The sequence below is a fragment of the Pteropus alecto genome, unplaced genomic scaffold, assembly GCF_000325575.1.
Source record: "Pteropus alecto unplaced genomic scaffold, ASM32557v1 scaffold97, whole genome shotgun sequence".
In the NCBI taxonomy this organism is placed as follows: domain Eukaryota; kingdom Metazoa; phylum Chordata; class Mammalia; order Chiroptera; family Pteropodidae; genus Pteropus; species Pteropus alecto.
This window is the reverse complement of record NW_006439713.1, coordinates 4,045,707-4,070,279: the sequence shown is the minus strand read 5'-3', so window position 1 is coordinate 4,070,279 and position 24,573 is coordinate 4,045,707. Positions and strand designations below refer to the sequence as shown.

The 24,573-nt window shown below is 50.9% G+C and overlaps 1 protein-coding gene across 1 annotated transcript in view; it reads right to left on the bottom strand.

The window, feature by feature from the left end:
• Positions 1–10,099: 10,099 nt before the first annotated feature.
• Positions 10,100–24,573, bottom strand: part of KCNJ6 (potassium voltage-gated channel subfamily J member 6) — a 145,206-nt gene continuing 130,732 nt past the window's right edge. Inside the window, exon 3 of the mRNA XM_006916742.1 lies at positions 10,100–10,446. Coding sequence (XP_006916804.1) covers positions 10,121–10,446 — 326 coding nt within the window. The 3' untranslated portion in view covers positions 10,100–10,120. The remainder of the gene's footprint in view (positions 10,447–24,573) is intronic.

Here is a 24,573-nt window from a genome sequence, read left to right as displayed (position 1 = left end):
AAGACGTGTAGGGCAGTGATGCTGTTCTGTGGTCGTTGTATTCTATCATGGTGGGTGGATAGGTGCCATCACACATTTGTGAAAACTCATAGAATATACAGCGGCAAGAGCGCACCCTAGCGCGAGCTGTGGGCTCTGGGGGATGGTGGTGAGTTCCGTGTAGCTTCATCGATTGTCAGAGACGGACCACGCCGGTGGGGATGCTGATGGCAGCGGGCGGCTCTGCACGAGAGGGGACAGGGGCGTGTGGGAACTCTCTGTGCTGTCTGCTCGGTTTTGCTGTGAGCCTAAAACTGCTCCCAAAGTAAAGTTTATTAATGAAAAAAATTAAGAAAACTGTTTCAGAGCAGTCCAGTGTTTTATCCAAGATCACACAGCTCATCTGGGGATGGAACCAGGACCAGAATGCCGGTCTTCTCAGACTGAATCCAGGTTTCCTACAAAACAATGAGAAAAGAAGGCCGCTTTATGACCCATTGCCTGTGGGGTCAGGGAGGCTTATGATACATTTTATTTATCTTTTTGTAATAATTTTTTTTATTTTTCAATCTAGTTGACAGACACTAGTATATTAATTTCAGGTGTGCATATGGTCCCTTTTAGAAAGTATTCCACAGTGATGGTGGATAAGCGATCGCTATTCTTAAGGCGTTGGTTTTCTGAAAACTCGCTTATGTGGACCAGCTTCTACCTGATTGGGAAGGATAAGTGTGTGTGTCTGTGCATGTGCATGGATGGCTGCATACGTGCGTGTGCGTGTGTACCTCTGAGTGTGTGTGTGTGGAAAGGGTTGTTGCTTTTGCTAGTTAACGTGTTAGTTACAAAGAACCGAGAATACTCTCACTGCACTGCATAACGTTCAGAGGCGTCTTCTGTCTTTTAGAAAAGGTGAAAAAAAGACCGTAGGAAAATACAAATAGAGAGGAACCATGTGACGGCAGGCCCCATGTTTCCCTGATGCCCGCTGTAACAGAATTAGAAAGTAAGAGGGACGTAAGCCTTCAGGTGCGTCGTTCAGGTTGCGCGGTGTTCTCACTGACTCCCTAATGCCCCCTGCGGACGCGGCCAGCTGGCCAGGTGAGCCGCGGCCCGTGGGGTCTCAGCTGGCCTGACCCCGCACAGTGTGGTCATGACTCAGAGGTCTGAACACGAACACCCCCTCTCTGAAAGCGGGCATCATCTTGAGCCCCACCACGTCCAGAATTGCCCTGAGTTCCGTGCCCGGGGGCGTAGCCGCAGAGAGTGTTGCTGCCTGGTCGGTGGGCCAGACCAAACCTCGCTCTGAAAGCTTCAGTGCTGCGTTCTACTTTCCCTTTTACGCCAACGTAAAGGAGTCTGTTCTCAGGTTCAAAGCCACATGAAAAATGGCCAGTGCACAGAGAAATTGTGTTCTGGAGACTTTGCATCCTGGGAGCAAACACGAACATCTCCGATTTGAAATCACTTTTTAAAAAAGAATTCCTAAGTAGGATTTTAAATCGTTTTTGTTTGTACTTAGGCTTATTACGGAAACACTATTTAACCGTTTACTTTAGACCAGTCTTAATCCTTTATGCAGAGTTTACTTAACGATTAATGAAATGGCAGCTCTTTCCATCAGATAATGGGAATTTAGTTCCATCAGATAATGGGAATTTAGTTTTGGGATCTTTCTATTAAAGGTAAGTATGATTTGAGCGTGGGCATGTGTAGTATGCGGATGACGGCTTAAAGAATAGCTTTTTAAAAGAGCTCTTTGGCCACCTAAGTACATGCTATCCTAGGAAGAAAGGATAGGAACACCCTACACCTGGCATGCTGAATAGCACCTGTTTGCCTGGGCACTGCCCCCTGCCTCCTCAGTCTTCCCCAAGGCTGTCTGCAGGTGGAGCAGTGCTCAGGAACTTTAGCCCCTGGGGCCTCTGCCAGTTCTCCTTGGAGACTCCATGGAGAGGTCCAGGCTGATAGGCTGCAGGTTGCCATGGCAGCAGCCATGCATGTCGTGGGTAACCAAGCACACATGGGTGCTAGGTTTTTCTCCCAGAGCACAGTCTGCAGATGGTGGGAGAGGAAAGACCACTTTGCCAACGCAGGCAGATATTTGGGTCCTCATTTCAGGATCCTGTACAGGTGTGAGCATTCTGTGTCGTCCCCGTGTGGCCTTCGCTTTAGATGTGGAACCATTGGGATGAAGACAGATGTTCAGGGCCATCTTTGGCGAGCTGGCTAGCCCAATCACACGTTGCAAAGGACAAGAAGATTCCTCTGGAGAAGTCCAGCTGCCCCTTTGGCACAAGACCTCACCTACTCTCTGCTGCGTTGTGGGCCGATGTCTAGGGGGCAGGAATAAACAATTTTGCATTTTTGATCTCAGGTGGTCAGGCTATGAACATATAACACGCTCGATTAAAACTGATGGTGGACACTTAAGTGGTAAGAGAGAGGACCAGCTCTAGAAATAGGTTCTTGTCTGCTGCTCCAGAATGGGGCGGACACTCAAGGATGAGCCAGGAAAGATAACTTTTAGCAGTGAGCTGAGGGAGGAAATTTAGAAAGAGGAGCTGAGCGGAATGCTGGGATGATAACCTGCGGTGACGTGAAAGCTGCTGGCTGCTGGGGACAGCGTCAGATGTGTCTCCCAGTGTCGCAATCCCGAGTTCTTTGCAGATAAAGAGAAGACAGTTGCCATTGCTGTCCTCATTCAGTGGCTCTCATAGAGTAAAGGGAGGGGGCGTTACATTTCTTTACCAGGGTGGCATTCGTATTGGTCGTGGGGTGGGTTTGAGCAAATCAAGCTCGCTGACCTTTAAAGAGAGAGCGGGGTCAGACCGTCTAGGGAGGTGGCCGGGACTGCCTGACGAGCCGGCCCAGTTTATGTTCACAGCAGCACGATACCGAAAGTGAAAATTCATGAGGGTGAAGAATTAGAAATGTAGAGAAAATAAAGCACTGAAATAATGACTGAAATCATGGGAAAATGAGCACTGCTTTGGACTTTCTTACGCCTACTCCATTTATGCATTAGTCATTTTGATTTTCGCTTACATAGGAGAGGTGCACCCCTGTGCACAGAGGACTCGGGGGTCTACTTCAGTTCTTCTAGGAGGCCTTGTCATCCCTGACCCACGTGGGTGCTCTGCGGGCTCAAGATAAGCTCTGGGTCCATATGTGGTTCCTCTGGGACCTTAAGTGCTGGTCCAAGATAAGCTTGAAAGACACAGGGTTCCTGGAAGACACTTCTGGGGGGTCATTGTCTAGGTGGGGAGGAGCCAGACCTGGACAGAGAGGCTCACTCAGCAGGGTTGGCATGGCCACGGCTTCTGGACCACCGAAGGCTGAGCCAAGGGACGGTATTGCTCATCCTCTCTCCCACGGCGGCAGTGCTGAGCGAAGATGCTGTGCTGGTACCTGCTGCGGCTGGATCCGGGAACAGTGCTCCCTCTTCTCTAAGATGCTGGCCGAGGACCCAGAGGTTCTCATCATGGCTGATGGGATCCCAGCTCTCGGTGCTCCAGGACTGCCCGTCGCGGGTCGTGGTAGACCCATCCCCGATCTTTTCCACCAGACTGTCGGCCTTGGCTGGGGTTTTAGCCGTCAGTGAGGTCTGACCTTAGGCTCCTGGGATAGCTCGCTCCTTTGGATGGATATTTTATGATTTCTACCAGGGTTTTGGAAATGATGATGAATTACATGTTTATTTCACTAGTGCCCGTGGGTAGCAGGTATTTACATTGCCTGAGAAAAACAGCTCTTCATTTGCTTATAAAGGTTGGCTGTTTGGTATCACAGTATTCCCGATCGGCGTTACCACAGTGAGCGCAGAGCCTTCGTCTCGAAACGATCACTAACGCTGTGTCAGTAGGGGCATCTCGTTCTCTGAAACGGAGATCTGTTGCCTGTGTGGTCACAATTCTCTACTGACCATTGACCCATTAGGATTCACGCCTGAGGCGGGTAGTCTGTAAAAGTAAGTTTGTAAATACCATTTTTAGTGGTGACAAATCTGCATCAGTCATGTGGACCAACCGCCTCCAGGAACTATTCTAATGTATCTTAAAGTATTTTGCTTCTTTCCCCAGGACTCCCCTACTTGAATAAGGTGGATGCGTGAAGCTTTCTTTTTCCAAGGCAATGAGGCCAAGTAAAACTTTGACTCCTTTTACATTTATTTAAGTTTCATGGTGTTGAACTTCGAGACTTTTTCTCCCCTTCCCACTCAGTTATTATGCTGTCCCGTGCTGTCGCGAGGTGGCGAGCCCTTTGCGTGATCAATGTTGCAGGTGTCATTCATTACCTACTTAGTTTCAGGCACAGGACCAAATCCATCTCAATTTCCATCATTTATGTGTTGGCAACACAACATCACAATGATCTGTTACAAAATGTTTTCTTTTGTACGTAATTTCTAGGAAAGCACTCATAAGAAAACAACGTATTTTTCAATGGAACGAAAGAGATTAAAAACCTAGCTTGGCTGACCTACGTCTGGCTTGGGAATGCTTTCTCAAGCGAGTTCAGCTTAGCGACACTAAAGAACACTGTTTAATAGCGACTTATCTCAAAACCCCACTGCCTGGATTTCTCCCACCCATTATTTCCATAATTACCAATCTTTATCTTCTGCTTCAGATTCAGAAAGCAGCAAACAGCCCAATAACCCTTCACAACTCTCATTTCTCCTTGAGCTCTTTTCAGAGAACCCGTTGGTTTTCCACGAGAAGCGTTTAATTCTTCATTTACATGTTAAACTTTTAGCTGAGCTACGGGAGGGAGCCAGAACCAGCACAGTTAACCACGCACAGTAGGTCAAGCTTCAACTCATCACCCTGGGGTGCTGTGGGCTAGAGAAAACTCACGAGGAGACACAGAGACAGCTCAGGACTCTGGTTCTCCCAGGGAGCGAAGGGAGAAGGCAGGTGCAGGAGGAGGAGCTGGTCGGATGTGCAAACCAGTTTGCCCCACTGAACAGAGTGATGCAGCCCCATTATGTGCACATCTAAGCGCCAGTGGGTGCCAGCGAAGCCCGAGCTCAGTCTCTGCACTGGGAGTTTCCATTTTTTTTTTTTTTACTGTTCATTAATGACTAGTTTCACCACAGAACTTTCGAGGTGGCTGCTGAATTCTGGCTGGCTGTTTATTTTATTCACCACCCTGGAGGGATGGTTAAAAAAAGAAGGGAGTCTTTCTTTGAGACCTGACTATATGGCTGGGCTCTCAAAGTCTCCCTTACCAAAATCTGGGTTATTTTCCCTTGAACAGACCAATGAGTGGCTGCAATCGATTTATGCTGGAAAAGAACGTCATTATTCTAAGTTGTCCAGGAATCTCTTAATACTACAGTATAATACTTAATAATTTATAGTACTTAATGGTACTAATAGCATTTACTAGTACAGTGCAGGGTCAGCAAACTTTTCCTGTAAAGGGCCAGATAGTAAATATTTTAGACTCTCGGCCACGGGGTCTTGCTTTAATTTCTCAGCTCTGCTGGTGTCATGTGAAAGCAGTCATCGGCAATACAGAATGAATAGGTGTGCCTGTGCTCCAATAAAGCTTTATTTATGGACACCGAAATTAGAATTTCATATAATTTTCACTTCACAAAATATTCTTCTTTCGTTTCTTCCCCCTGCCCGCCCCAACCATTTAAAAGTGTAAAATCATTCCTAGCTTGCAGAGGTCCAAAAAACAGGCAGTGGGCCAGATTCTGTGAGCGGATTTGGTTTGCCAACGCTGTTTTGTAGTAAAAATTGCCCATAGCTTAAGCCTGGGCACCTGGATTTGAGACCAGTGTCCATAATTTGCTGGCCTTATAATCATGGGGATTTGCCCAAACCCTAGTTTTCCGTCTATAAAATGTAAATTATAATACTCGAGCTCTCATTGGTGGATTAGAATGAGATGAAATGATCTGTGCAAGTTCTCTGAGTGCCCCCAGCAGCACACAGTAGGGCAGCGTAATCGCTGTCATTGCTGTCATCGCCCGTGCTTTGTCCAAGTCTCTTAGTGACCTGACGGAGTTTGGACCTCGAGATGACACTCTGCCTCAGAAACTCGCTAAGACTTTAAGGGCACAAATGTTAGGAGGAGGTGTGTTTCGTTCCATTTTAAATTAAAAGGTAACATTTTCTTAAATACCACTTGGCCATAAAGCCTAGAAACATGATAATATTATCGAACTATCATATATGGTAATTGGAGCTTCAACGAATCATCTCTTACGTATGTGTTGCCTACGTTTTTTTGACTTTATGGCCATCCATGGAGAGGAAACAGTAGAAGACGATCAGTGGTTACATTTCATTTTCGGCTCCCTTACTGACTCTTCCGAATCACACAGAGTATCACATCACCCAAGGCAAGGAGAGAAAGACCGAAAGCTAAGCGCACTGTTGGCGAGCTGTCTGGGAAGCGACCGTGAATATTTTAGTTTTTAAAATTCTCGAATCGCTCAGCTAATCAAACGATTTCACCTTCTTTTGGTGAGTTCGAGTAGTTTTTTTTAACAACATTTTTATAGCCGCCGCCTCTGTCCATCAGCTCCCACCGTTATAAACAGTTTCTGAGCGTCCCCAAGACACCTGCTTAAATCTAAATAAAAAGGCGAAGGAGAAGAAGCGAGAAACTTGAAATGTAAGAAAAGGTGGGGAGGGAAAACATAACAGTGTTGCTTTGGAGACTTCAGAATTTAGGCTTTTAAATTAAGTCACAAATAATTTTTTAATTAGACTATAATGAAAAATAGACATTTTAGGGCCCTAGTTTGGTTAAACCCGGAAGAGAAAATTGTGCTTGAGAAATCGACTGACATTTTTAGAGACAGCGGCTGGGTTTCTGTTAGGGAACATAAGATAATGGACTCCATCGATGGGTCTGGAACGGAAGGACAAAGGAAAGAGAAAAAAAGGCCAGATGGAGGGAAGGAGCGGGGCATAGAGGCTTTCTCCCGATGGACACGGAGTGGCCGTTACTTGGACCAACCAGGCTGCAATGCTGTTTCTAAGGACCAGACAAACGATGACCTGCAAATGTGCTAATTGCCCAGGTGACAGCCGAAAGCATAAACGATTATGCTGGTTACGTAGAATGGGCTCTGAGTGAGTGAGTAAGTTCTCTTCCAGTCGGAAAGCATGTTGGTGTAGGTGACGGTGAGAAGCTGAGGGTCTCGGCAGCCCTTGGGGGTCACACTGCCAGCTGAATCTGCTCTTTTCTTCAGGTTAGGGTCAGCTGCAGCCACTGTCACCCTTTAGTCTGAAATGCTCATCTGCCGATGGACCCGGCTATGCTTCTATGAGACTCAAACACGCGAGCCAAACAGACCAAAATATCAAGTTGAGAGTGAGCCTCATTCGTTACAGGTCCCGCTGCATTAAAATAGGTATATTTATTATCATAGCACTTGATTTGCTAGCAAGGTGACCGAGTGATTGAGGTCCGGATATGGAATATGGGGGCTGGGAATCGGGGTGCGGGGAGCATCTTTGTTGAACTGTCTTCATGAAAAACACCGTCCAATACTTGCTGCTTAGAGAATTCAGTCTTAATAAGCTTCTTCCACTTCCAAATTTTAACAGCTGACACAAAATACGCTGTTAAACTGTGTTATCGATAACTGTAGAAAAATAGACATGTTTGATAGGGACATTCTAGTAAAAGCTTCTCCTGGAGCATCCTCACGTAGAGTCAGAGGCTCACATTACAAAAACGACATTTGGTTCATGTTCTGTCTCCGGCTACACTGACACCAAAAACAGTGAGGAATAGGGAAAGGCCTCACAGCCGGCGCCCCGTCACAGTACAGAACTGACGTGTGTGTGTGTGTGTGTGTGCGCGCGCGCACGCGTGTGTGGGACCAGAGGGTTGTCAAGTCTCTTTGTTCTGTTGTGCTCAAAGGCCCGAGCTGCTTTTCTAACCAGGCAACAGGGTGCGAGTTGCCCTTTAAGCCTCAGTTGGGGGTTTAAAAAAAGGCCCAACACGTCTTCAAGAGCTGAGTTAGCAGCCTCTTTGCAGCCCCTGCTCCGCCTTGCTTGTGCTACCCTGCCATGCTCTGCAACATCCCTAGCTCTCTTAGTGAGGCCACAGCATGTCCCCGGAGCCCGGCGGGAAGTGCACAGGGCTCCCCCTTTCCTCCGCTGCGACCTCCTCCTGAGAATGTGTGGCGTGAATAAGTGATTCAGCAGATATTCGATGCAAAAAGTTGGCAAACAGGAAAGAGCTGTGGCCAACAGCTTTGTTTTCCATCAAGTCAGTGCCAAGAAGCCATCGCCCTGATGCGAAGTCTCGGAGGTGGGAGAAGAGAGACCCCATGTTAGAGTGGGGGGCCACTTTCCTTATCTCTGGAACATGCTTTTTGGTAGACGGTGTCCTCAAACTGCAGCACAGCTGTAGGAGCCACAAATGAACGTGAATCCAGTCAATGGATGTTTATGATGGGCGACCGTGTGAGGGAACAAACAGTTTACAGTTGCAAAACTAAGGTGACAAATCTGTTACAGTGCAAAATCTCCACCTGCCCTTGAGGTTCTGTCTAAGATTCTCTTCCTTTTCCTTTTCTTCATTTGAATTTTGTTTTGAAATTTAGATTTCAGTACAGAATCCTTTCCTCCTTTCTTCCCTCTCCCTCCCTTCTTTCCTTCCTTCTCTCTCTCTCTCTCTTTCTACCTTTATCTTTGCAGATTACAATGAAATAAAGCTGCAGACTTTTTTGTTTGTTTTCTTTTGATCGAGAGACACTTTGGATTTGATTTCTAACTGGTGGCACACCCTCAGGAGATTTCTTAGACATCGCCAAGATGGTTCATCTATTCTTCGAAACTTGAACTCTGGCCATTTTGAAATAATAAAAGAATAAGGATAAGAATAAATAACAATGCAAGAATTGCCGACGGATAAGCCCCAGGGACAGGAGGAAGAGCAGATGAAGTCAGAGTGTGTGAGGGCAATGGTCACGGCGTGCGTGCCCACTGTAAGTCACGAATTTCATGGCTTTAGAGCCAAACCATCTTCTGCGAACTTCCCATGTCTCGCTTTTTAATAGTCTGTAGTTTCTCCCGATTACAGAGTGGAACGGCTGGAGAATCGATGTTTTTTTGGTGGTTTCTCAAACTATTGTTCTACGAAGGGTGAGAATTCGTGTGAAAGCATAAACACGTCCCTGGCCACGGGCCGGAGAACGGCTCCCTCCTGGACTTCTCCCCCGGGCTAGTCCGTGAGGCTCTCGTTATCTTAAAAGAGAGACCTCGGTTTTGTAAACATTTCACAGTATATCAGCGTCTTGGTGGTGGGCTTTGCCATCTCCTGGACCTTCCATCTTCCCTGGGACCTATGGCTTATTAGATTCGGTGAAAGGGTCAGCGAGGAATCGGTGAGGTACCCGAACGGGACGCAGAACAAAGGCCATGCACGGAAGGGCCAGCGTCGACAGGACCGAAGGAATTTGGAAAACGAAGACGTCGGAACAGAAATGCCTACTGTACTTGCAGATCTTTTTTCTTTTCTTTTCTTTTTTTTTATCTGATTTCTAAAGTTATAGATCTAAGCCTAAATTAATTATACATGTATGTACATTATTTGGAAGTTGTGTTCTACAGTACTTTGTACATGCTGGGTCCTATTACTAACTGCAAAAGAAAATAACTACGTAAGGCAGATGTATGTATAGTGCCCTGTCTTTACCTCACCCGCGTCCTACAGCTGCGATGCCCGTGTGGGGCGAGCACCTCACCCTGGACTTGAAATGTGTTGGGATCTACAAAATGGACGTCTGGACTCCATGTCTTGCTGCACGGATGCCAACTGGTCGCATCCCAGGGCAAACCTGTGACACGCTCTGAGTGATCTGCTCTTGTCCAACACATGCAGGGAGTAGCTTACACCCCTAGGAGCTGGGCGTGTGGCATGGAGGAAGGAGACCGGGGCTGGGCCACCAGCGAGGGCGTATTGCCCCCTTAACCACAACCGCGTCCGCCTCATCAATCCGAGTAACTGAGGGAGGGCAGGTCGATATTTTACACCTCGAAGATTTGTTTTCTGGTAATGCCAAAATTAAATATAAAGGAAGAACAAAGTAAGAAAGAGAGGAAAGCGACGGTGAGCCGGGGAAAGGCTGTGTGGGGCGGGGAGGGGCGGCCCAGCCAGGGGACTAGACTTTCGACTCGTTCTCTAGGTTCGCCACATCACCATTCCTTTCTGTCTGCTCCTCCGGGTTCTTCTCATCCTCCGCCGTCTCCAGTTCTGCATGTTGGTTGAGTTTGCTGGACACTGACCAACTCAGGGGCAGCTCCGCCCTGCCCGCCAGCTCGGCCAGCTCCTTGGCGCTCAGAGCCGGAGTGCTGGTCTCGTAGGTCTCGTGGAAGCTGTTGTAGTCGACCTCGTAGAACCCGTCCTCCAGGGTCAGCACGGGGGTGAAGCGGTACCCCCACAGGATCTCACTGGTGATGTAGGAGCTTCGGGCCTGGCACGTCATCCCTGCGGAGAGAAGAACCGGGCCTTAGTATGTGCGAGCGTGGGGCTTGCGTGGCCGCGGGGCTGGGCGGGCTGGGCGGGGCGGCGGCAGGCAGCTGCCCGGGCTGTGTCCTGGGTGGGGCGTGGCACCCGGGCTGTGACCTGGGTGGGGTGCCACCGCTGAGGAGGTGTCGTTCGTGTTGTATGCACTGGGCCCGTGCTGGGGAGTCCAGGCCCCCAGTGGAGTGCCAGGGATGGGGACGACATGAGCATTCTGGCCATGCACAAACACAAACGGGGAAGTGTGTGTGTACACGCACGCAGGTGCACACTCAGGTGGCTTGTCTCGTCCACGTTTGGCTGTGGGGGAGCCCTGAGGTCATGCGTCTGACCTCCCACCGCTTTGCCCAAGTCCCTCTGGGGCCTGCGTGATGTGGCTACAGAAGGAAGGGAGAGTTTGGCTTCTGGAACTGCACCTAAAATGCCCTCAGGCTGGAGGCCACAGGTCACTGTCACCCTCCCAGTGCCGTGCTGTGTGGCCATGACTCGTCCCCAGATGAGGCTGAAAGGGATGCCCACCTGAGCTGTCACCTTCCCCAGGCCCGGTGGGGATAGTTCAGACTGTGCAGTAACGTAAGACTTTAAAGCCACCCCCACACCCCTTACCCATAAGAAGCCTTTTGTAATTTGCACAGACACGCCACACGGGCCCTTGGCAGCCTGGGAAACACAGGTGGCATTTCTTTTAAATGCGAAATGACAGAATGAGAGAAACTCCACCCACCTCCTTGGAAAAGAGAACTGGGTAACAGGCTCGGCATCAAATGCGAGAATGCCGTCGGCGCATTTTTTCCCGAGGTCAAAAGTTCCCTTGGGACCCCTCAGAGGACATGGAGGCTTCACTCTGTCTTCCCTCGGGTGACTTCTCCTTTAACTGGGTGAGTCCAGTGCCCCCAGTACGCTCAGGGACCCATGAAAAACGTTAACGTCTTTTAAAATCAGAAAAAAACAATAAACTTGGGGTAGAAAAAATGTTCATGCATTCATCCTTATACTAATTCCGTTATAAAATATCATTAAAAAGTTTTTTTAATGGAATCGGTAGCCCACGGAGGTACAAGTACCTAGGACTCAGGAACGTCCTCCTGCGCCCCTGTGTTCATTCATTCAGGAAAGCAGCCAGGCGGGCAGAATGTCGCTCGCTGGGGACAGCCCATACGACATATCAGGCCACTGCCGTGCTGAGTTCAGGTGCAGTAGGGGCAAGAAGACACCTGTGGGTGTTTACACGGAGGACTCGGAGCTATGCCACATTCCCACGGCACTGTGCTTGCTCCCTGTGGCTGGAAGAAAAAAGTGGGAGCCAGGGACTCAAGTGATCGTCCCGAGTCGGCGGTCAGAGCCCGAGCCAGCACAGCCTTCGCTCCGGCCCCAAACCGAAGCGTTCCCCTGGCTGACCCACAGGAGCACTGGCTGCAGTGGCTTGGAATCAGATATTCCTCCTGGGGCTTCTGGAAGTGAGGATGCTTGCTTACGTCTCCTCCTGATGAGGGCTCACGGGGACTCTCACACGCCAGGGGCCTTCTGAATGTCTGGTGGGGGCAGGGGACGAAGGAGGCTTGACGCCTCTAGGGCCTGAACTGTATCTGTGGTGTCCTTGGCTCTGCGCTCTGTTTAATGGAGTTAAACAGAAACACGCAATTGTGCCTCCCATGTTTCGACTAAGCTGCTCGTGCATTTTTATTTCTGACAGTGAGTCAGAAGTTGGGTTTCAGTAGAGTAAGACGCTGCCCACAGAGCCGCCTTGACTGCTTTCCGTGCGAATAACTGGGAAATTCCGCCACTAAGAGTCAACTTAGAGGTGAGCAAGGCGGGACTGGGGAGGGTGACGTGGCGTGGAGGACTTGAGCCGTGAGTGATGTTCCCCAAGTTTCTTTTTCCTTATCATTGTCAGCATCATCTTCCTCACCATCGTCATCACCATCTTCATGTAACGTTCCTAAGTAGTTGCTATAAGTTCTTTACTTTCTCTATGTCATTTAATCTTTGTAACGACCCCGTGGGTAGGTGAGATTATTCTATCCTAGTTGTATGGACGAGGAACCTGTGGGGCAGAGACGACCCTTGTCACATCCCTGCGGAATCTGGCCCCACAGTCCCAGGAGAAATGAGGAGATGCTGAGTGGTGCAGATGTCACTGCGAGACAGCGCTGAGGCAAGGCCACCGGGGGTGGGGACGGGTCCCTGGGATGAGCCTTCGACTTTATGTTTGTGGGGGCTGTGTGATTTCCATAGCAGCTATCTGGCCTAAGTTAGTTCCCCAAAGCCCAAAGGCGTGTGTGTGCGTGTGTGTGTCTTTAAAAAACTATTTCATTTCCTAATTTCTCCACCGATTGCACCTCCGTTTGAATCTCCGGTTAATCTTTGAAGAATCTGACTTGCGGTGCGGTGCGGAGAAACGGCCCGTGGTTTTGGTGGCCCTTCCGTCCCCGAGCAGGCTGTGTGAGAGGTAAGGAGAGGAGGGGGAGCAGGTGCATGTTACGGATGGAGAAGGCAAAGCCTGGTCCGCCTAAGAGCCGGGAACCCAAACAGAGGCACGGCTAAGGAATCTGTGAGAGGCACTGAGCAAACACGAAGTCAGGCCCCTCGGGGCGGGGATTTTACAGGCAGAGCCCTATTTTTAGACTCGCAGCAACGTTTTGTGCAGAATACCAATCCGATGAAAGCCGTCTGCAAGAGAGATAGCCCTCTGGAAGAAGCCAGAGGTGTTCACTCAGCAGACAGGTATCATATCGGCATTTCTGAGAATATGCCTCCAATGAGATAAAGTGGATACAAGGCGCCCTCCCCACTCTCAAATACTGTACCATTAATCTATATTGCCAGTATTCAGAAGCAAAGAATTGACCGTGGACTCTTTGCCTTTTTATTGCACATGCCAGGCCATGTGGTGTGATGCTCCCTTTACTCCTTGTCCTCCTCAGTGAGAACGGCTCTGAGTTAGCCCTGAAACGAAGCGTGCTGCCCTTGCGCGTGTCAGCCTTCAGCCTTCGTGCGGGAGAGCCACGCGGTGCCCAGGAAGCCTGCAGCGTAACCTCTGCGGTAACGTCACAGCGATCTTAATTCAGTAGGTCCGGCCGGTCGTTTAAATAACAACGCGCCTCCCTTAGGCTCAGCTTAGAAATCTCTTGAGAAACAGTTTTGCTCCTTCTGTGACCCAAATATTGGAAGGCCGGTGAAGTTCACCTCTAGCTTTGCAAAACCAAATTGAAACGTGGATTTTTTTAATGTCTAAAAAAAGGCGTTCTGCATGTATATTCCTAATCCTATTCTCACCAAAGCAGTTGATAAAGTCACAAATTTAGTAGTGAGTTAAGTAATGAGCATAGTCGAGTCCGAGCTGGAGGGCGGTGGGGCCGGCTGGGGAGCCTTCCGGCCCGGGACGCCTTTAGCGGGGGCTTGAAGCAGGGCCCCAGGGAGCTTGGGGCTCGCAGGAGCTCCGTGGGTCTTGAAGTCTCCATCCGTCATTCGCCAACAGGCTCTGGACTAAGGTGGTAGCATTTCGAAACAGACACTTCAAGAAAAGCTACATGTGACATCTTGTGGCAACTGGTGGTGTCAGGGGGCCTAGGTCTCACGAATTGGCATCTGGACAGTTTTCTAGAAGGCCGAAGGTTAAGAGGAGGGTCTCGTGAAGGCAGCACAGTTGCTAGGGAGAAAGAGTCATTCACGCCTACGACAGCGACTTTTAGTTCCCCAACCGAGATTCGTTTCTGCCTGTGAGATGTGCACGGGCAACGCCATTGTCTGGAGTAGCTGGGTGACGCGCGTGTGACAAGGGGGCGGACGGGGACCCTGCCCTCCCGGCTTTCCGTGAGGCCTGCGACTCTGATATTTCGGCAGTCAACGGAAGCGGAGAGCCTTAACTGAGACGTAAGTAGAGCTTAGGCCTGGCCTAGGCGTAGTTCGCTTCTATCACCTTTTTATAATCGTTTATGTTTTCATGCAGTTTGCACCTCGAGAGCCACATGTGATCAGTTCGCAGAGTGACACAATCACCCTGTTCTCGGAGGACCGCTTTGCGCTCCTCCTGGTTCACGGCCTGTCGGAGACCAATACCGTCTGATCTCACTACACGTGGAATAGAGGACAAGCCAGTGGACTCACGGAAAAGGAGATCAGATTTGTGGGGAGGGGGAGGGGGAATCGGAGGGAGGGAGTCAAAAGGCACAAACTCCCAGTCGTAATGTCAGTCGTTAAGTGCTGGGATGTCACGCACGGCAGGATGACAGTGGGCGACGCTGCGTGTGGCACATTTGAAACTTGTCGAGAAAGGTTCTCACCTAAGAGCTTTTTTCTTTTTCTTTTGTATCTGTCTGAGATGATGGGTATTTCCTAAACCTATTGTGGTGCTCGTTTCACAGTATATGCAAGTCGGATCATGATGCCGTGCTCCTTACACACCGCGGTATGTCAGCGACATCCCGATAAAACTGGAGAAAGAAAGGAAATGCTTCAAGCATGTTTGAAATCGCTCCTCACGTTAACGGCGTCCCCGCCAAGCAACCTCCAGACCCCATGTCGTCTCCTCGGAATCGTTTCGGGAAGATTCGAAGGTGCCTTCCCACAGCGGGAGGAGACATGATGAGAAGGATCGACTGCAGGAAAACAGGCGTTTTCTTTTGAAAAAGAAATCTTAAAGGTTTTTAAACCAAAAGCGACGGGTCTTTGAAAATACATAAGATCTTTACAGACTGACACGCAAATGCACTGCCAGATAGGGGCCATGTATTTACAAAAGAAAAGGCATCTTCTTATGGGCTGTCTAATAAATCTGGTCTTAAGGTGACATATTGGACAAGTTTTGGAAAAGCGTAGTTTGCATCCTGCCTGTTTGGGAAGGTTTGGGTCTTGGTGACAGTGAATCGATGGAACCGTGTTCAGTAAGTGAACATTTGTCCAAACCATTACGCCATGTCTGCCGGGCTGTTCAGGGACTGGGCAGCAGGCTGGCACCTGTCACCTCCCCAGGCATCTCTCCTCCTTTGGCAGTAGCTGCTAGGCCCAGAAACAATACATGGAGAGGCACCTAGCTGCCTTTTCTAGAGCTTGCTCATAAATCCGATCCTTCTTTACTATCAGAAGGATCTCGAGATGTCCACAGATCTAGTCATAACCTACAGCCTTTCTTGTGATCTGTTGGGATTTCCTGGTTTTTCAACTGACAGTGAGCAGTTAACGAAATCGGGGTAAATTCTGTCTACAGCTCTGTTAAGGAACCAGCAGCCTTTCCTCGATTCGGAATCTTTCCTGACCTGCCGAAAATTCGGTTTGGCTTGTGGAGCGCGAGGCCGGCCTGAACGAGCGTGTCCTCATAAACGCATGCGTGGTGCGTGACCAGAGAGCCTGCTCCAGTCGGCGTCTGCTATCGATCGGGAAGTATTGATTGACGGTAGAGATATCGACTCATCTCTGCCTTCCACACGGGTGGCGAAGCGTCACCGACGAGGGTCTCACGCTTCAGATACAGGTTTTTGATGCTGGACGAGAATCAAATGTTTACGAGGAGCAAAGGAAAACTGGGATGTGGCAAAGTAAACCCTCCCCCGTCTCCCCGGCGGGGGTCCGGGTTCTAGCCTGAGTGTTCGATTCGGGCAGCGACAGGAATGTCCCGTCAGTCTGCAGTCACCACTCTGGCTTGTTCTCCTGGTGACACCACACGCCCGCAGCGTCACCGTTGACTTGGCCCTGCCTTTTAAGGCCAGGAGGAATGGAGTAATGACATTGCATTTCTCCGGGGACTCACCTCTGCTGTGTCCTCTCACTGTTCCACTGGGAGGGAGGCCGGAATGTTCCAGCTGGTGTGCCAGGAGATGGTCAGCAGAGTGCCCGGGGTGGGGGCGGGGAGGGAACAGCAGGTACCGGGATGCGAGTCACGGTGTGTTTGCGATCGCCTCGGGCGGGTCGTACAGGAATGTACAGTGTTGTGTGTGCGGGTCAGGTAGAGGGGGGACAGACCCCTCCCCTGTCCCAGTGCGAGGGGACAAGTCATGCGTTAGATGCCATCACACATGAGTGTCCAGCACCGTGCGGAGCCCTTCCCACGTTCCTCGTCAGGGACACCATCTATTAAGCACAGTTGTCATTGTCCTTAGTGTGTCCTGAAGATGCTGGTCTGATTCTTCGTCTTCAGCTCACTTCTTTGGAGACCGTCTTTGGCTTCTCTTTCTAAGAGTGTCTTATGGGTGCAAAGAACTGGCTGAGGGGTGCGGATGTTATTGGGGTCCGGGTGGGCGGGGGAGCAGTGCTTCCTGGCTGTATTAGCCGTGTCTCTCATTTCCTGTGTTCCGACGCTTGGACGTCCCTGGAGCGACCCTGCCCCCAGGGCCACCCCGTCCCTCTGGGTCGACAGTAACCGATTTCTTGTGAGAGCGATTTTCAAGTACGACCAACGGTCCAGAGCCCACCCCCAGTCACCTCCTTCGTGGAGCTCTCGTGCTCCTGGGCCACCGTTCACCTGCCCCGGCCACTCCAGGGCAGGGACTAGGAAACTAGGGACAGCTCCTACGCCTGGAGTCCCCCGAAACTGCCCGGCCCAGGCCATCCTGGGCCTGCTTCCCTGCCTCGCCCGTCCACCCGCCGGACAGTCAAGCCTCCCGCCAGTCTCCCCGCGTCCTTCTGCCTTGGACTGACCCTGGCGTTTCCCACGTGGTCCCCTCCTCTCGGGAACTGTAAGAGCTTGGCTTCGCGGTGGCACTTGTCTCCTGGTCTGCTGGCCTGGCCGCACCTCACATTCTCTGTCGTCACGCTCTGGTCTGTGACAGTTAACAGCTGACCGGAGCCGGATGGCCATGGAAGGCAGGCTCCGTGGCTCGGTTTGTGTTGACGGAGCGTGAGGACGTAACCTCACACTGGGACGCATGGTCCGAGCCAGCACAATGTGTCAGATGTCACCGGTGTTATCTCTGAGTGTTCCGAGGCCACGTCTGCAGAGACCCTCTTCAGCCAGTCCTGAGGGGACATCAGGGGCTCTCGGGACCTCCGCTGCCTTTCTCAAACGCTTTCACAAGAATTCAAACGTTCCCCACAGGAGCAAGGACTTGGGGTTCAAGGCCGGAGGAGCCCAGAAGAGGGTTAGGAGGGTTTCCCCATGACATAGGGCTGCCGAGCTCGGGCTGCTCTGTCTGCTGAGTTTTGGGCCACAGTCTTGCAAGGAGCCGGACGCATAGCTCGGACCCCCAGAGCGGCCACCCACTGGCCACGCTCTCAGAATGCCCCTCAGGAGAGCCGTGGGGGCCTGGCCTGTTACCTGGCAAGTCCTGGTGACACACATGGTGGCATCGACACTGGAGTTGCTAACCTTGGAGAACAGTCCAGGGCAGTGGGAGGAGGTCATTTTGCTAATGTCTAGATGGGGGGATGAAGTTATTTTCCTCCCTGGACAATCAAACTTCATTCTTTCAGTGACTTCGCCTGACACCCACAGGTGCGCCTCTGAAATGGCTCCTCGTGGAACAGAGGGTCTCGAGGTCACTGTGCTGCTACCAGGACCGCCAATGTCACAGGACCCTTCATTCTTTCAGTGACTTCGCCTGACACCCACAGGTGCGCCTCTGAAATGGCTCCTCGTGGAACAGAGGGTCTCGAGGTCACTGTGCTGCTACCAGGACCGCAAATGTCACAGGACCTCTGTCAGCCTGACAAAACCTCCTTCGACCAACCTCCTTCCCGTCTCCCGTTGCTTCCCAGGGTTGACGACGGTTAGAGTTGCATCGCGCTGGATTCACGACTTCGGGTCTTGAAATTCTTTTTAAAGAACTGGAAATATTGAAGTCAGGTCATCGAGGAAACAAAGTTCCTAAATCACTGTTTCTCTTTTCCCTCCCCTCGATGTACCTGCCATTTTTTTTTTTTTTTTGGGGCTGACCATGACCTGTCGTGGAAGAGACCTGGAAACATTGTGACCCAAGGATTCGTAGCGTTGAGCTTCAGGGAGGAGGACGTGATGCCTTTTCCCGTCTGGCATCCATCTCCGGGTTCCACCCGCTTTTCAATCTTATTCCACAGACTCGAAATCCACTATAATGACCTACTCCTCGATAGAAGTTATTGAGGAACATGGAATGAGAAATCGATGGCGACGGAAAGAGGAATTTTTTTTTGCCCTCCGCGACGATGCCGTGACGACATCCGTGTAAAGACTTCATTGGCGTGGGAGAGGTGGCCATTCAGGACAAAGATGGCATTTATCTGTCGTGTCTCGGGGATGGCTGTCCTGGGACCCAGGACTTTCAGTGTGAAAACCAGAGCAGGATGGAGATGGTGGGTCACCTGAGTTTCCGGAGAAGGCGAGAGGGGACGAGGCCCACGGCAGAGGGGCAGGAGCTGACTCCTGCAGGAGGGCGGACGGGGAGGGCGGGCAGAGGGAGGACGGTGGTGGGCTTGTTTTGGGGGGGATAGAGGGGTGCCCATCGGATGTGCTCAATTTCCTTTATGAAGGAAGAGATAATAAGGTCGTTTGCTGAGGGAGGATGAACGGAGAAAGTTTGAAATGCATCTCGTGGAGCCGGAGAGAGCAAGGTGACTGGAGAAATACAGCTGAGCTGCTGGGCGGTGTCTTTCCGGTGATCGTCTTGAAAGCCGGTGAGGTGCCGGGTGGAGATTTGAACCCAGATCTGGTGGCCGTCCAAGTTCATCGCACCTGCTGGACCGGACTTGAGTGCTGAGACTCATTTTTGTAACTTGGACGTTCTCTCTTAAAACGAGCCTCCTGTTCCTGTACACGTTGACGGATTACTTTATTAACACCCGGAGCACACTTGCTGCGGACGTGGCCGGGGGGCGGGGGACATAGCCGTCCACAGCGAGGGCCCAGGGAGTGATTCCATAGCCACTGCCGCATGACGGAGGTTCATTTTAGACATTCAGCGGAAAATAGAAGAGACATCAGAGCTTCGTGAGCGTAAGGCGGGAAGGCGCCGTGATTAAATGAAGAGACGGCAGCACGTGGCCCCCGAGGACAGGCGTGACGTCGCCGTTTTGGCCGGAAACCGAGGCCCCGTGGCAAAGCCTCGGCGTGCGTGAGGTGTCTGCGTGGCTGCCCAGCCGCTTGAGATCGGTGCAGGATGTCTGCGAGGCTTTCCGTCTGCGGAAACGGTGCAGCGCGCGGGCAGAAGCCATACTGATGTGCAACTTTCTGATGGTTTCAAAACCCCGCGGACGTGGGCGGTGCTGGCAGAGATTTTTGGTTTTTGTTTTCTGATGTTGGCTTGTCTGCAGAATGGATGGGAAGAGAGAACGTACCCGGATCCTGTGTCTGTTCCCAGGTGTGCCAGGCGATGAGGACCCCAGAGGCAGGACTGATCGGAGGGGAAGGGATGCTGAGGCCAGAACATTCTGTGTACTGCAGAATCCGCTGCACCTGAGCTGGAAGGGACCTCACAGGCCACCCACACTCCTCCCGTGGCAGATGGGGAAACAGAGGCAGTGACCGGGGAGAGCAAGGTGACAGGAGAAACAGAGCTGAGTTTCCGGGCGCTGTCTTTCCCGTGATTGTCTCGAAAGCTGGTGAAGGGCTGGCTGGCTGGGTGGGGACCGCTGGGGCAGTGACCGCTTGCCCCAGTCTGTCCAGCTGGCTAGTGGCAGATCTTGGGGGCTCGTCTAGACTCTCAGAATTCCCAGGCTGGTCTTCTTTCCATTCTGCACCCCCAAACATTAAAAATCTGTTTAGAAATGTTGGCTCCCACTTTTCAAAACACGGACTTCCGTTTGCGCTCCCCGAATGAGTAACGCATTTGCAGGGTCTGCATTATCAGGAAAGCGAGTTGGGAATACTCTGAACTCGTTTTCAAACTAGATATGTTTCACCAAGTTCCCCGGGCCGCAAACGCTTCATTGCTTTGTAAGGGCTGAACTCGGTTAGAATGCGGGGCACAGAGTTCCCAGGGCCCCTGCTGGAGCTCAGGGAAGAGTTCCAGGCAGCGTCTGGTTTTTGTTTTATTCCAGCTACCCTGGAAATGGCAGCACAATCGGATCGCACTGTTCCACAAACAGAGTCTGTAATTGCGAGGTCGCATTCCTGACGGTGAACTTGGCACCAGCTAAGTCATGGACGTGAACCAAAAAGGTGGACCCAGACGGGCAGAGCAGCCTCAGGGAGTGAGCCCAGCTCTCGGGATGCCCTTCCTGGCAACGAAACCCTTGTTCTAAGTGGGGCGGGGGACAGTGGCCACCCCCTCACACATGGGGCAGGTCCTTTGTGACTCCCGGTGCCGGTGATGCTCTATGCACTTTTGAGGATGAACGGGAAAGTCTGAGATGTGGCTGAGAAGATGGGGCTGGAAAAAGGGAAGCATGAAACGAAGTCACCCAGAGGGGCGGGAGAGCCTGCGCTCAGCAGCCCAGTGCCCGGACACGCGCGCTGGGCACAGGGGGACTGTCACGGGCATGGAAGGGCAGGGGAGGCCCGACGGACAGGACGAGAGAGGGGGAATGGAGGGCCAGTTTGCTGCGGGAACCATGGTGAGGGACGCTGGGACAGGCCACGACCCCCGGCCTCCAGCGGCTGCTCTGCGGCGCCCTGGGCATGTGATTTATCCCGAGGGGGTGGGGCGGTTGGGCACAGTGTCACCTGCAGAGCCTCGCCATCAGGTAGCCTTTCCCACACACGTCTGCCCGGGCACACACCCACAGTCTCTTTCCCCCTTTTCTTTCACAATTGGTCCCCTTGCCCTGGACCGAAAAAGGGCCACATTCCACCAGCATCGATGCCCCAGAACGCAAGGGCCGCTGAGGCTGCAGACGAAGGGGCAATGAGAATGGTCAGTCCCAGCGACATCCTTGTAATCGGGGTGCCACGTGCCCCCGGCGGCCTTCCAGGGCCCGCTGTCTTCACCCACTGCCTCGAGCGGGAAGCGCCAGAATATCCGGGGTTGGGAGAAGGCGCTGTGAGTGCCCACTGGTGCCCTCTCTGCTCGTGCACTGGCCTCAGATACGGACGGGGCTGTAAGTGGACCGCACGCCAGGCACTGGCCCCTTCGCCTTTATTCATCCCTCTACCCTCAGCGCGTCCTGTCTTTCCCTGCCGTCCTCAGGCTGGTCCTTTTGCATGATTTTAAGGACGAGATGATGAAAACGTCCATATCTAGCAGATCATTATTATTATTATTTTTTGCCAAGAAGTAACATGCCTAAGAGGTAAGTTATTATTTTAGAGTTTCCTCGACATTTTATCAGGCTTATAGGGTAACGTTTTTATTATCTTTTCCTAAAATGTTATTAAATACCCTACTTAACTTCTCCCCATTCGATGTCTCCTTGAAAAAGGCCTATTGAAATTGATAATATTTCTGTTTTTCCAAAAGAAAAGGAAAGTATCATGCTAAAAGAGATGCTTTCAACTAGAATAACTGATTTAATTAATAGCTATTTGAGATGTCTTGACAAAGCCCCCTTTTGTATAATTCCTTGAAATTGAGCATGTGATTGACTCTACTGACTAGAGGCAAATCACTTTGTCAATTGGTTCCTGACGATTTGTTTTCAACAAAAATGAAACAGGATCTAAGTCATTTATCAGCTTCTAGATCATTTAAAATAATATTTGATAATTAATCAACATGTGATTTTTAAAACAACTCCAGAGAAGATCAAGGAACCGAGTGACAGGCTCTATCAATACTCATTTTCTCTTTTATGTATTTATAGGAACAATTTTCATTACTTATGGCTAAACTAATAAGAATTAGAACAGAAATAACGCTGAGCCCTGTCTCAGGATATCAGTATTTAACATTAATCCATGGCTGCCCGTAAAAAATAAAACTCCACCTGTGACCTGAAGAGATGTATTTCTCATAAAAATTTGCTATTTTTACTTAATAATGACCAAAATGTGATCATTTGTGTTCTACTTATGTCGTAATTATAACTATTTAGAAAAAAACAATTTAGTCCTTACAGCCTTATGGTCATAGGAATTTTTTTAAAATGTAAGTTTACATGTGTATTCTTACATATGTATTTCTATGTTGCAAAGAAATCTGACAGTGTGATCAAAAAAAGATTTTGATACATAAAAATGTAATGCCTTAGGATAAAATTCTGTGACGGAGACAAAATGAAAATATAAGTTCAAGAGAAAAAGGGACACTAAAAATTCAGAATTTCAAAGTAAAGCTTGTTTTGTGTTTTTTAAATGGATGATGATGAGTACTGAATTTCAAGGTATTTATATTCCATGGGATCTATTTAAATGAATTATGCGATCATTAAATACTTAATGTAAATGTTTACGGTGTCAAAAAGTCACGTGCAGTTAAACTCATGATAATTTTAGATGTCAGATTAAAAATATGAGAAGCCTAGTAGTTTGACAAAAATTGTAAGGAGTATGTGAGCAAAAAAGGAAGACCACTGTCTTGAAGCTCTCGACAAATTCTCTAGGAAAAAGACGGGGAGGGTCATACCGAGTTCCAGAAATATCCAGCTACATCCTAAAACAGAAGGACACGGAAGTTTTGAAGAAAAATAATAGGAAGAGATCTATCGGGTCAAAGTAACCCAAAGGACACTTGTGTAGCTGTATTGATAGGAGACAAAGTGGATTAAGGCGAAAGGTATTGCAGGCGATGAAAGGGTCTCTATGTAACGAGAAAAGGTTCGCCCCATTGGAAGGTGTAAAAGTGCTGGTGGTTTTTTTTTTCCGTGACCACCCACCTGTCAGGGGCTGGGTGCTGTGCTGGGCACCGGGACGCGGGGGTGGGTCAGACACGGGGACACAGATACTGATGTGCACAGGTGGAAGGGTGCATTTAATTTCAGAGCTGTGGTCGGGGCTAGACGGTCAGAGAGAAGGGAGGGAAATCGTCAAACAGATGGGCTGGGCTTTGAAGGGTGGATAGGAGTTTATCAAGCGGATCAGTGGAGGCTAGAAGAGGCAGAGGCCCCTGCTGGGACTTGTCCCGGCTGTGCCTTGGAGACACCAGAAGGCGGCTTGGAAGAGCAGACCGCTGAAGGGCAGGGCTGACCTGCCCGCGGCCACGGTGTGGGGTGCATTTAATTTCAGAGCTGTGGTCGGGGCTAGAGGGTCAGAGAGAAGGGAGAGAAATCGTCAAACAGAGGGGCTGGGCTTTGAAGGGTGGATAGGAGTTTATCAGGCGGATCAGTGGTGGCTAGAAGAGGCAGAGGCCCCTGCTGGGACTTGTCCCGGCTGTGCCTTGGAGACACCAGAAGGCGGCTTGGAAGAGCAGACGGCTGAAGGGCAGGGTTGACCCGCCCGCGGCCACGGTGTGTCAGCCCCGCGGCCTCCCTTTAGTGATTACAGCCTATTCCGCCCATGCGAAGGCTACCTCCCCTCTAGCCAGCGATCACGGGGACAGTGAAAGGAGGCTATTCTGGAGTGTGGGGCCAGGGGAGACGCCGCTAGTCACTGCCTCTTCCCCATCTTCAACCCGATACCGCCTGTCACCTGAGTTATTGCAGCGGACCCTCTGCCGCCTGTGACCCACACGTGGGGTGACCAGCTCCTCCAGGCTTGCTACGACACTCCCAGATTGAGCACCGGATGTCCCACCACGCCGGGAGGAGCCCCGCATTCCCAGACAAACCTGAACATTGGTCATCCTCGCCCACGACAGCCAGATGACCTTAAAATGCATGTCCTATCTCGGTACTCCTTGTCCCACCCTCCTCCGCCGTCCAGGCTCCTCCCTCAGAGAAAAAGCCGCCGTCCTCGCAGGGGCGCAGAGAGCCTCCGGCCACCTCCCAGGTGGCTCAGGTAGGCCTGCCCGAGCTCCTGTCCCCGCCCGGGGACCACTTCTCCGGGTCTCCCTTGGGCTGAGCCCTTGCGCCATGAACTGTTGCGTCTGCGCTGGCGTCCTGCCTTGCTCCACGCGCGAACCAAGCAAGGGTCAGTGCAAACCCCGGCCCTTCCCCTTGGTTGTCTGGACTTTCAGAGACGATGGCCACAGCCCAGAGATAGGAACGCCCCACAGAACAAACTTCGGAAGGGAAGGAGTCAAGCTACGGGCGTTTCTCAGCGCCTGAGGCCCGGCTGTGCGGCCGCTGCACCACGAGATGGCGCTCGCGCTCGCGCGTCTTCCCGGGGCGGCCGCCCAGGCTGCTTTCCCGTCCCTGCTGCCGGCGCGGGGG